Here is a 12039-nt window from a genome sequence, read left to right as displayed (position 1 = left end):
TCAAGTACATTTTTTACAATGACTATGACCTAACAGTATACATAATATAATCATATAACTAAAATTACAATAGTAAATTACAATATTGTTTATACAATAACTGTGATCAGATTTTACAATTGCAGTATACGCTCGTTACTTTGGTTGACTAGGTGGTGGTTGGTTGAGAATATTTTTTCTTTCCTTATTACACATTGTGATATAGTGGGCCACATTCTTTATAACATGTAAATCGTTTGACTGCATTATGCATTTGAACTGACCCTCTGGGGTTTGTGTAGGATCTGGTTTTAGGATCTCCCTGTGTTTGGTGAGTAAGGGGCATTTTGAAAGAAAGTGTATTTCGTTTTCCACTTCATCTGAACATAACTTGCAGATCCTTTCTTCAGGGGGTATTGATTTTGGTTTTCGGTATCTGCCTCTTTGGATTTCTAAGTCATGTGCCCCTGTTCTAAATTTTGCCAAATTTTGCATTTCATGTTTTGGTATAGGTGCTGTTGTGTACGCTTCCCTTTCATAATTTGTTTTAAATAATCGATATGTACGTAGTATGCTGTTTTCTCGCTCTATTTCTTTGAGAAACAAAAGGGTATAATGACATTCCAGTGCTTTTTTTACTTCTGCTTTCGAGGGGGTATTAGTCTGTGTTTTCATTAGATTTTGAGTAATGTATTTGATTTCGCTTGACCAATTTTTTACCTGTGTATCATGTTTTGTTTCATATTCATACATTGTTTTTGCCAAGCGCTGCTTTGGCATTTCAGAAAATCTTTGCAAGTAGGTTGTAGCATGACCCATTATGTCATGTGTAATTGGGAATCTACCTAGTTCTGCTTTAGCTGCTATATTACTGGCATTGCGCCTCACACCTAAAATGTATTTGCAATAGTTATTTTGTACTACTTCGAATGGCAAAGTATACTATACAATATATTCATGTATTTAAGAGATTTTATGCTTTTAGATGCGATTGATGGTCCCCAGATTTCGCATCCGTACATCAGTATGGGTTTTATAAGGATATCGAAGAGTTTTAAATATGTCTGGGTCATATTGTGGGTGGTGGACTGTAAAGCCTGCTTAACTGCAAAAACCGCCTTCATGGCTTTACCTTTCAGATCATCAAGTGCGCTTTTGAATGATCCATTCGATTTGAATTTTATCCCTAAATAATTATATTCATGTGTTATTTCTATTGTTTGATGGTCTATTGTGAAATTCATGTTTGGTTTTTTGCCTGACTTACTAAATATCATTACTTTCGTTTTGTTGGTATTGACTGTGAGCTTCCATTTTTTGCAGTAGTCCCCCAGATTGTCAAGACTTTAAAATCACTATGCTTTGCCTCATTAGCGCATTAGTTCATTTTAACAAAATGGATTGGTGTTTGTCTTTCTTTTTTTTTTTTTTTTGACAAAATGTTTATCTCTCCGCCCCCTCAAATATGGACCAATAGCTAACCCGTAGCTGATACACTGGTCTCAGAGCGGTTTTACAGGGAGTTCAATTGTCAGAATGCGTTAGGTGAGCGTGAATCATCACCCTTAACACAATACCTGATAAAAAACTGGATAGGCAGACAACGCTTTCGGCTGTGTGCATAGCGTATCCGCTTTTCACTATCAGTTCTTTTGGTACCGCGAAACACGCGCGATATACGATAGTTTAGGGTATTTTGTACATGAAAGGACGTGCTGAATCTATCATACAAGGGTTCTTTTCAAATAAAACTATCGCTCTATCGATCCAAATCTGAGGGGACTCTCGCTGAATGGTAGTCACCACACGCGACCAGTACAAATAGGTTAACCGCGCATGCGCGTCATTATATGTAGAAATGTGTATTCAAATACCAGGTGCATAAAGAATTTAAGCTTAGATTGCAAAATAATGAATGCTTCTCTTCAAAGAGTGCAACATATTGAATAATTTTCCTTAAAAAACCTCAGCATAGTGAACACGTATCATGGCAAGTTATAATTTGTACTAAGGCTCTATTTATTGTATTATTCATTTGAGGCCTACTATTTATTATGTACCGCTACCCCTGTAATACAATCATATCAGCTCGTCCAGCTTAAGACATATCTGTTTTTTTTAATATCTTGTTAGGTTTTCGTCAAAATGGCAATTGAAGTACATTATACATGTGAATTCGCGTGTCTTGACGTCTTGACAGTGTCTAAAAACTTCATTTTTAACCAGAATAACCGAGATAAATCAGTTCAACTTTAGGAACTCCATAAGACGTTCGTCTTCAACTGCTTTCTCAAAAGCTTGGTAATCACCAAGGTGTTCCTCGCCGTTAAAAAGCTGTGGGGGAAGACTCGACAGTCCTGCACTTGCCCTCATGAATTCCTTGGCGGCGGCGTTTGAGGAGATATCGATGTATTGTGCGTCGATGTTCTTCCCGCTGAGGACCATCTGTATCCTCTGTTATTTCTTAATTTCCAGGGCCCGGTTGCACCAACCGGTCGTAAGTGAGGCGTAGCAGTTGCGCCGGCGTAAACCGGGCGCAAAATGCTACGCCCGAGAAAAGCCAGTTGCACCAAACTGGAATAGTGCTTACGTCGGTCTTAACTTAGTCGTAAATTTACGCCTGCCAGCTAGGTGGTGTAAGTCGGTCGAAGGTCGTTTTCCACTATGGCTAGGCTGGTACAGAGAGAGTTTGATGACAATTATCTTATATAACGTAGAAAATGTGGGTATATATAAGTGATTATGAAATACATTACGAGGGTTGATTGATAAGTAGTGAGCCTCATATAGAAGGGGTACACATTTGACAAGTATTTTTCTTTATTTTTCAACATAGTCTCCTTGAGTATCTATACACTTTTGCCATCTAGTTTTGAGAGCCTCTATGCCACTTTTATAGAAACCCTTCTCTTGGCCGTTCAGAAACCCCTCCACTTCACGTATGACGTCATCTTCTGACACAAAGTGAGATCTGAAATGGCCTTTTTCAATTTGGGAAATAGATAATAGTCAGAGGGAGCAAGATCAGGCGAATACGGTGGATGTTCTATCAGTTCAAAGCCACACTCGTTGATTGCAGCCATGGCAATGACAGACTTGTTAGCAGGGGCATTTTGCAAAAGTCACTTGCCTTGCTTATTTGAGAGTGCTACCTCGTCGACATAAACTAACCAAATGCCACCAAACTTCGGCTACACAGCTTTAAATAGTCAGGGAATAGAAGGGCTGAAAAGGGATATCCCTGCTTAACCCTTTCCACACGAGGCTCACTACTTATCAATCAACCCTCGTATGTGTGTATCTATGTACATGTACAGTATATGCATGTGCTCATTTAAATCTTATACTCATGTAGGTACGGTTTCTTTAATTCTTTTCACAAATTTTAACAAACCATAACCAACCATAGTAATTTTTTCTTCACATTTTATATCATTCATATTTTAATAATATATAAACAGAGACGAAGGCTAAAAATATCAACATTTTAAGGTTCATCCTATGTATTTGGTCTCTTGTATTTCTCAAACTCCAAGATTTTAGCTCGATTGAATTAAATGATACCTCACGGTGTAACCATAGATAAAAAGGTCAAAAAATTGTCGGCACCGTTGTAAAATTATAACAAGGCAGCAAAGCTGTCAAATGTACAGACAAAGAACAGAAAATAAAGATGCAAATAAGTGAAAAATTAAATTTCCACAAAAAACTGTTAAATTGCCAGAAAAATTTACCAAACAGACTGCGTTGCCTATTGAAGCTGTATGTTAGACCCATGTTTCTTTCCTGTAAGTTTGAGAACAGTAAGTGACATGATTTCCCTTAAATGGTCATCATAGGAGCAATGCCCAAAATAGGGGTTTCTTCAAATTTTGATGCAACATTACATAAAGTTTAACAGCATAATGACAATCAAATGTTATTAATAAAATATTAGTAACATGGACATTCAGCAAATGTGACAAGCAAAAGTCTTCAAGATCATGGAACTTTAAAGTCACACCTTGAAAATGCCAATATGTGAAAAATTCAATTTTCACAAAAAACTGTTTAACTGCCAAAAAAAAAAAAAAAAAAAAAAAAAAAAAAAAAAAAAATACCAAACAGACTGCATTGCCTACTGAAGTTGTATTTTAGTCCCATGTTTCTTTCCTGTAAGTTTGAGAACAGTAAGTGACATGATTTTCCTTAAATGGTCATCATGGAAGCAGTGCCCAAAATAGGGGTTTCTTCAAATTTTGATGCAATATTACATAATGTTTAACAGCTTAATGACCATCAATTTTTAATTATAAAATATTTGTATCACAGATATTCAGAAAATGTGACTAGCAAAGGTCTTCAGGCCCATGGAACTTCAAAGTCACTTGAAAATGCCAAAATGTAAACAAGACAGCACTGTTCTGAAATGGGTTATTTCCATTTTTAACACTTTTTTAACATAAAACAAAATAAACATTTTACTGCCATTTTTATATGACCAACTAAGAAAATTGATGAGATGGGGAAAGTATCAATAGAACAGTGTTAAATGTCCAATTTCCTCCATTCTGAGATTCTGAACATAGTGGATGATTGAATCTGACAAACTGCAATGATATGAGTTTATTTCCATTTTTGACACTTTATTACACAATACTTGATAACAAGTTTACCATGTTTTTTACATAATCAACTAACAATGTTGTAAAGATGCAGGAAATATCAAACAAACACTTTTAGGCATCTTATTAGTTAAATAATGAGACTGTTAACATGCCTAATAATTGAATCTGAGGAAATGTGAAAAAAACAGAATAACTTCTAAAATAATGGCCCGATTATGCTGATTTTCGAACTCAACCTGCGTTTTAGTAACTTGACCACTCCTGTGAGTATAATTACAATTGGTGAATCCGTTTTTCTTATATTGTGTTATCAGTGTTGCATTTATATTGAAAATAGTGAAAAAAACAGCATAAATACCCTCAAAATGGCCCAATCATGCTGATTTTCGAACTTAACCTGCGTACTATGAATATTCATCAGTTCTGTAAGTTTCAAGTCAAAATGTAAAATGGTTTTCCACTTATCGTGTTATCGGTGCTGCATATATGCTGAAAAAAGTGAAAAAACAGCATAAATTACCTAAAAGTGACCCGATCATGCCGATTTTCGAACTTGACCTGCGTATTATGAATATTCATCAGTTCTGTAAGTTTCAAGTCAAAAGGTAAAATGGTTTTCCACTTATTGTGTTGTCGGTGCTGCATATATGCTGAAAAAAGTGAAAAAACAGCATAAATTCCCTAAAAGTGACCTGATCATGCTGATTTTCGAACTTGACCTGCGTATTATGAATATTCATCAGTTCTGCAAGTTTCAAGTCAAAATGTAAAATGGTTTTCCACTTATCGTGTTATCGGTGCTGCATATATGCTGAAAAAAGTGAAAAAACAGCATAAATTACCTAAAAGTGACCCGATCATGCCGATTTTCGAACTTGACCTGCGTATTATGAATATTCATCAGTTCTGTAAGTTTCAAGTCAAAAGGTAAAATGGTTTTCCACTTATTGTGTTGTCGGTGCTGCATATATGCTGAAAAAAGTGAAAAAACAGCATAAATTCCCTAAAAGTGACCTGATCATGCTGATTTTCGAACTTGACCTGCGTATTATGAATATTCATCAGTTCTGCAAGTTTCAAGTCAAAAGGTAAAATGGTTTTCCACTTATTGTGTTATCGGTAAAAGTGCATCTGTGTCTGTACATAAAAAGAAAGCAATGCTGGCGTTTTTGCATTATATTCAGACTCGAAAGTTTCCATAACAAATGTGACGGTGTTCAAATCCATTAACGCGTTTTTCTCATTTACAACAACATACTATAATAGCATAATATAATATTATTTTGATTCGGAATATATTTACGATTTTATTGCCATTTAGACAAGGCAACAGCAAAGTTAACGTATTTTAACATTCTTATTTCTAAATCAAAATGGGAGAATGTAGCTCATGAATTTCTCCGTCACTGAAATGCTCCTTTTGTGTTTATTCATGTCATCATTCTATTATGACTGCAGCTGAGAACTCCTCATTCACGTATTGTTTGCCAGTGATGCAACGGAGCGTTACTCGGGCGTAGTTACGACCATCAGTTTTTGTCTTGGTGCAACGGGCGTAAGCAGGGAGAGTAAACCTGGCGCACGGGCGCCAGGCGTTGCGGTTTACGACAGTCGTAGCCGAGTAAATTTACGCCCTGTTGGTGCAACCGGGCCCAGGTTGCTTGACACGCTGCTGATGTATACACAGATCCCATTTGTGGGCAGACGATCGCACTCTGTAAAGAGGAAAATGAATACCAAAAGGAATCTGGAACACGTAGCCTAAAACATGTCAACATATATTGGATAAATGAATGATAGAAATTTAATAAAAGTAGAAAATTATTAAGGTAAATGTGTGCTCGTTGACCTTTGTCGCTTGTTTGTATGTCTGTCTCCGAATCCACTCAATTGAAATATTTTTTCTTTAAACTCATGTTGTGAAAGAATAGGTTCCTAATATAGTCAACCCTCTCCCTGACTTGGTTTGTATCAATGTATAACGATTTCTGTCGACCAGCACACAACTTGTACAAAGTAAATTTAGCATATTGCCAACATTTTATCATTTAATTTGCTCTCATCAAACGTGTTATCTTTAAGAGTACACGACGACGGCGCCGACAGACGCAGGTGATGGCTTGGAACTTACCAATAAACTCCACACAGGCAGCTATAATGGCTATGACCAAAATGTAGCTAACGGAGGCAGTCTTCATGGCGTACTACAGCAACCTGGAAAGACACGGGGGCATAGCTTCTATCTGTATCTCGCACATAATGGTCGGATGTTGAGTCTCGTCGGAGCCCTTTTGAGTATATTCTTATTAAATTTAATACAGAAAGAGAGAGAGAGAGATACATGTAGGAAAAGAAGCGGAGTAAGAAGGGACGAGGGAGGGGAGCTGAAGAGAGATTATTTTCATGATTTCATCGAAGCTCCACATCACAATTTCAATACAATATGAAAGAACTGGTAGTAGAAGTAATTCAACTCCGATCATACATGTATGTGTTACTCACGACAGTCGGTCTTTTCCATTATCGCGTTATTGATGATATAAAATCGTAGTTAACCAAACACATTACTGTATCACCTGTAATGTTATTTATGATTAATAAACTATATACTGTTAGCATATTATGTCACTTACCTGACTGAGTAACGTGGAGAGAGTGAGAGGGTGTGGTCCTTTAGCGTTCTCACTGGTGGGTGTGACTGTCACGGGTAAGACTGTCTGTGTGTGAGACAGGTGTGAGACAATACCCTGTCACCCGAGTGATGTATCCCAGAACATCTCGAGCCTCAGTGATAGGTGTTCATGGCATATGTCGTCAGAGGGTGGCAGTGTAGTGTTTTATATGCATACCGAGAGAAAAAATTCTCATTTCACCGTAAAACACCCCTTCAAACGAATAAAGCTAAATACTATCACATTCTCTAAATACATTTAGTAATGAACTCGGCGGCCAACTCCCGTCAATTGCTTTTACGAAAGGAAATTTTGTTTAAATGTTGTCATAATTTAGCTAAGAAGTTCAAGTTTTGAACAGTTTTCAATCAGCCGTTGCCACTGACCATTCTGCCAGTCTGAGCTGGCCACTCCCTCGAGTTAGGATATCTGTTGAACAAATGCGCAATGGTGTACCTGTCGCCGTTCAGTGACAAGTACAACGTGGAATAAATATACTTTTTAATGATAATTCTGACAACGTGGTGGTCTCAGAATGTGCTATTAATATTCAAATCATTCCAGTGTTATTGCAGATTTAATGGTGAAATGCATTTGATTCTAAATGGTATTTCTAATGAAAAGTTGGGAATGGAGAGGAAGAATTTAAAAAATCTAAAAAGATAAATAACACAAACTTCACAATCAAATTATTTTGTTAGCCCATATATCCAGTCACACGCCCGTTAAATTTTTTTATTGTATGATGTAATGGCAGTCAGCAATTCATTTTCCTTTTCTGTAAAATCACAAACTAAACTCACATATTTGTACATGAAAAGAAGGATATCAAAGAAATAATAAAAAGAAAATATTGCTCATTTACTTTTTGAGTTGAGGGTGTGACCTCAGGTCCAAGTAGCTAATCCACGTGTAGTGTATGAGGAGACGCGATAACGGTGACTTGTATCCGGCTTCATGTGGATATCGCGGTGGTTGGAGTTAAAACCATAATGTCCCAGCGCTAACGTTAGTGTTACAATATACCTGCTGGTCTCACAGTAAATACTGGTATCACTGACGATATTTCTAAAATCATTTATTTACAAGCTTGTTTCATGTACATTTGATTCATTGAAGGTAAAATCACTTGTCGTACTGTGTCCTTTTTTAGAAACATATCAAACTGCATCATTGCTCAAATGCAAGATCGTTACTTTATTATACAGTAATATAACTTGACGATAAAAGTGCGAAAAAGAGAAAAAAAATTGTTTTGTTTTCACTTTTGAACCTGAAATTGGTTAGTGTGTGGAATTTAAACGTACATAATGAATTATTTTACTCTCCCATTATGTTATAACTAATAGTTTTTTTAGCCAATATCATCATCTTCCAATATAACAATTAAAATTTCAGAAATATCCATGATTATGTGTTCAACAAATAATGTTCATGCACAAAGTTTCGCTGTAATACTTCTCTCTTTTTCTGTTAAAAATGATGTTGCTTGGTAATGTCTGTCATATTACTTAAATTGTAGTTAAGAAACATAGCGAAATGTTTTCACCTTGCCTTCACCTTCCCCCACTACAAGCTGTCCTTTGATATCAATGGCCACACCCACTGGTAGTGAAACCTGCTGTGGACCCACCACGTATCTCAACAGTTGACCATCTGAGGTCAGAACAACCACCCTGTGATTGAACTGGTCAGCAATGAAGATGTGCCCCACGCTGTCTGTACACAATCCCCAGGGGTAGTGCAGGTATCCATCCCCTGAGCCTTTCTCACCTGGTGTACCATATTGGAACACTACATCACCCTGGGGGGTCACTCCATATACACAGTGTCCAGCACTGTCACTCACCACAATGGTGTCACGACATGGGAGCACTGCAAGGTATTGTGGCCAATTACACATAGGAACACTGATCTTATTGATAAGATTGAACTGCATAGCGTCATACACACAGATGCATTTATTGATTTGGTCACAGACAAGTATGTTTCCATTGTTGTCCACTGTAACACCCTGGGGGTAGAACATGTCACCGTGACCAAATGTTTGGATATGTTTTCCGGAGGAGGAATACACTCGGCATCCATCATAACATGTAACCACCAGTCTGTCATCACTGAGCACGGTGACACCACTGAGACCTGGTACATCAACTTGGAATATCACCTCATAAGATGGTGATATAGCTGCAAGTTTAGCCGACTGGATACAAACTAAATATATCGTACCACTTTGACTGCATGATATGTCCCATACATTGTTCATACTGCTACCAAACTCACCCACCAAAGATGCAGCATTTAGCCATTCTAACTTCTTTACGTGGCCAAAGAAGTCTACTGGAAATTTTCCTTTACTGAAAGCGATCTCTGTTGTTTTTACCTGTACGGTGGGTCTAATATTGTTCAGTTCTTTCATCCTTGCTTGGATATTTTTAGCGTGTGCTATCACCTCCGAGTGGGAGCCATGTTGAACAAGCTGTTTGGCAAACTCACATGTGCTGTGGATGGATACTTTCTGTAGTTGAACGCGATTTTTCTCAGCCTCGAGAGATTTCATGTGCGTTGCGGCGTGGTCTTTTGCTTCTGCTATCAACTGGGCAGAAATAAGCTGAACCTCTTTTATAATATCCGCCTCCTGTTGTTGTATGTCGGCCACCGTTTTGTTGACGGCGTCAGTTGTATCTTTCTGTTGCTTAGATATTTCTGACTCTGCTTTTTCAAACAGCGCGATGTTCGTAGATACATCATTAAAGGCACTGTTTATATTCTCTTTATGGATTTCTGCTACATCTGCAATGTCTACACAGTTGTGTTTGTTGTGTTTGGTGAGAATACAGTCACGACACACAACAACATCATCATCTGTGCAATAAAAGTTTAACTGTTGTCCTTTGTGCTTATCACAAAATCGCGTAGCGTCCATTTCTTGCTGGACTTGCTTATCGTGATCACAAACTGAAAGCATTGTGTGTCCCCGCAAGAAGTTTATAGCGTCATGTTGTTTTTGACGACAGTTCTCACAGAAAAAATGTTTGCAATCTTGACAGTAAAATTGAGCAACTTGTGAGTGACAGTTACCGCACATTTTGTCTTTATTCTCTGTTGTCAACATGAAGTCCTTCACCTTAGACAAAAAAAAGTTACGGACAAGTTTCTCCAGCCCACCTGGTGGAACAGGCGCCTCCTGGCGGCACACTGGACACGTGATGTTGCCTCCAGTCCCACTTGCTGCCACGTGCTGGGCAAGACAAGCTAGGCAGAAAGTGTGATAGCATGGGAGGACACGCGGGTCCTCATACTCATGAAGACAGATGTGACACGTTAGAAAATTGTCACTGAACTCCTCATACAACTTCTTTGATGCCATGACACTAAGTTCAATAAGGGTTACATATAGCCAAAAGGTTGTATAATATGACTCGTCACTTTAAAACGGCGCATTTTCTGTCGTTGACTGGATTGTTAAACACCGTGTCTGTGTTATATACTGTACAAGAACACAAGGCCGCGTCACCTGACTGGTGAGGGTAGCAAGGGTAGCATACACTTTGATGACCGAAGAGTCCAGATGTTACCAAATGTTCCTTTGTCATCGAGCATCTTGTGCACGTTTTATTCCTTTGTGAAAACAATGCACCATGATTGTATTCATAACAATTTGAATTCTAGCATAAATTTCAGATCTAGTTTTATAGGTAATTTGCTGTATTGTCCTATCGCCAGCCTCCTTTCATCTATGGACTGTTAACGCATCACCTGATTTTATTATATATTAACGTGTCTGAAATTTATACCTTGTAAACACGATAAGAGACAATAGTAATTGATATAGGCAAGTGCAGCGCTGTTAAATTGACTTCTTTGTTTTAGCGCTCAGCCTGCTGTTCAGACAATCCTTCCACCGACAGCGTGTTCCTGTACGTTTCGGTGTGGTGTCGGTAGTTTTCATTATCAACTGTAGATCTTTATACGAGTGCAACAATCGCACACACTCAGACACACACATGGCCATAAATAAATAAATAAATAAATAAAAAGAAAAAAAAAGAAAAAAAGAAAAAAATACATTCAAGTGTACTAGCCAATTATCAAGTTTAATTTTAATCACGGCGATTTAGTTTATATTCTTATGTTGAACACATTCTAGATGGCACATTTAAATATGCACTAACTGTAGACTTGGGTGTACGTGAGAACCCACCTCACTCGTCCTGATAGCTGGAGTCACCTGAGCTGTACACCGAACCACAAGGCACATGATTCAAGAGATAGAACTGTGCTACTTTATTAACCTAGACGCTGATTTTCTGTGAAGTTATTCTAAGTAAGGAATCTGAAAACATTTTGTTCAAGGACATGTAGCTTATTTCTCAATACAAAGACAATGGAATGTCAGTGATTAACATCTTATTTTACGTGGTTTTAGAACTTTCCAAATACCTTCAAACAATAGCTCTTTATATCAACACTAACTGTAGGCTTGGGTGTACGTGAGAACACACCTCACTCGTCCTGATAGCCGTAGTCACCTGAGCTGTACACCGTACCGCGAGGCACTTGTTACAGGAGATAGCAAAAAAAAACTAGCTGATTGTTTGTGAAGTTATTCTAAGTTGGCAATGCGAAAACATTTCGTTTAAGGAGATGCTGTTTACTGCTGATGATTTAGGCGGGATATGTCAATGATTTATCATTTTTTATCTCTCCAGCCTGTCACTACAATTTTACTGTATATATATATATATTTCATGGGTTTGCACTTCAGAATAAATGTTTCA

General features: G+C 37.6%; 3 protein-coding genes across 4 annotated transcripts in view; all 3 read right to left on the bottom strand.

Moving 5' to 3' along the window:
- Positions 1-12039, bottom strand: part of LOC147759363 (E3 ubiquitin-protein ligase TRIM56-like) — a 102328-nt gene that overhangs the window by 22928 nt on the left and 67361 nt on the right. The gene's annotated exons all lie outside the window — the stretch shown is intronic.
- Positions 1-12039, bottom strand: part of LOC147759367 (SH3 domain-binding glutamic acid-rich-like protein 3) — a 191822-nt gene that overhangs the window by 144418 nt on the left and 35365 nt on the right. Inside the window, exons 1-2 of one of the 2 annotated variants that reach the window (XM_086997500.1) lie at positions 7220-7512; positions 6718-6800 (exon numbers count right to left, since the gene is read on the bottom strand). In XM_086997500.1, the coding sequence (XP_086853626.1) occupies positions 6718-6784 (67 nt within the window). In that variant the 5' untranslated portion in view covers positions 6785-6800; positions 7220-7512. Of the gene's footprint in view, positions 1-6717; positions 6801-7219; positions 7513-12039 lie in introns of those variants that run through there. The other variant, XM_086997501.1, reaches the window with a different exon arrangement.
- LOC147759371 (E3 ubiquitin-protein ligase TRIM56-like) lies at positions 8321-10628 on the bottom strand. The gene has a single exon (XM_086997422.1). The coding sequence runs from the start codon at positions 10626-10628 to the stop codon at positions 8781-8783; it is 1848 nt and encodes a 615-aa protein (XP_086853548.1). The 3' UTR covers positions 8321-8780.

The sequence above is a fragment of the Lingula anatina genome, chromosome 10, assembly GCF_051362555.1.
Source record: "Lingula anatina isolate TDL-2025a chromosome 10, LinAna3.0, whole genome shotgun sequence".
NCBI lineage: Eukaryota > Metazoa > Brachiopoda > Lingulata > Lingulida > Lingulidae > Lingula > Lingula anatina.
The sequence above is the reverse complement of the archived record's forward strand: the minus strand, read 5'-3'. Positions and strand labels throughout refer to the sequence as shown.

What these genes read in the sequence shown, in the direction of transcription:
- LOC147759371 (XM_086997422.1), bottom strand. Translation starts at nt 10,628, where the DNA reads ATGGCATCAAAGAAGTTGTATGAGGAGTTCAGTGACAATTTTCTAACG.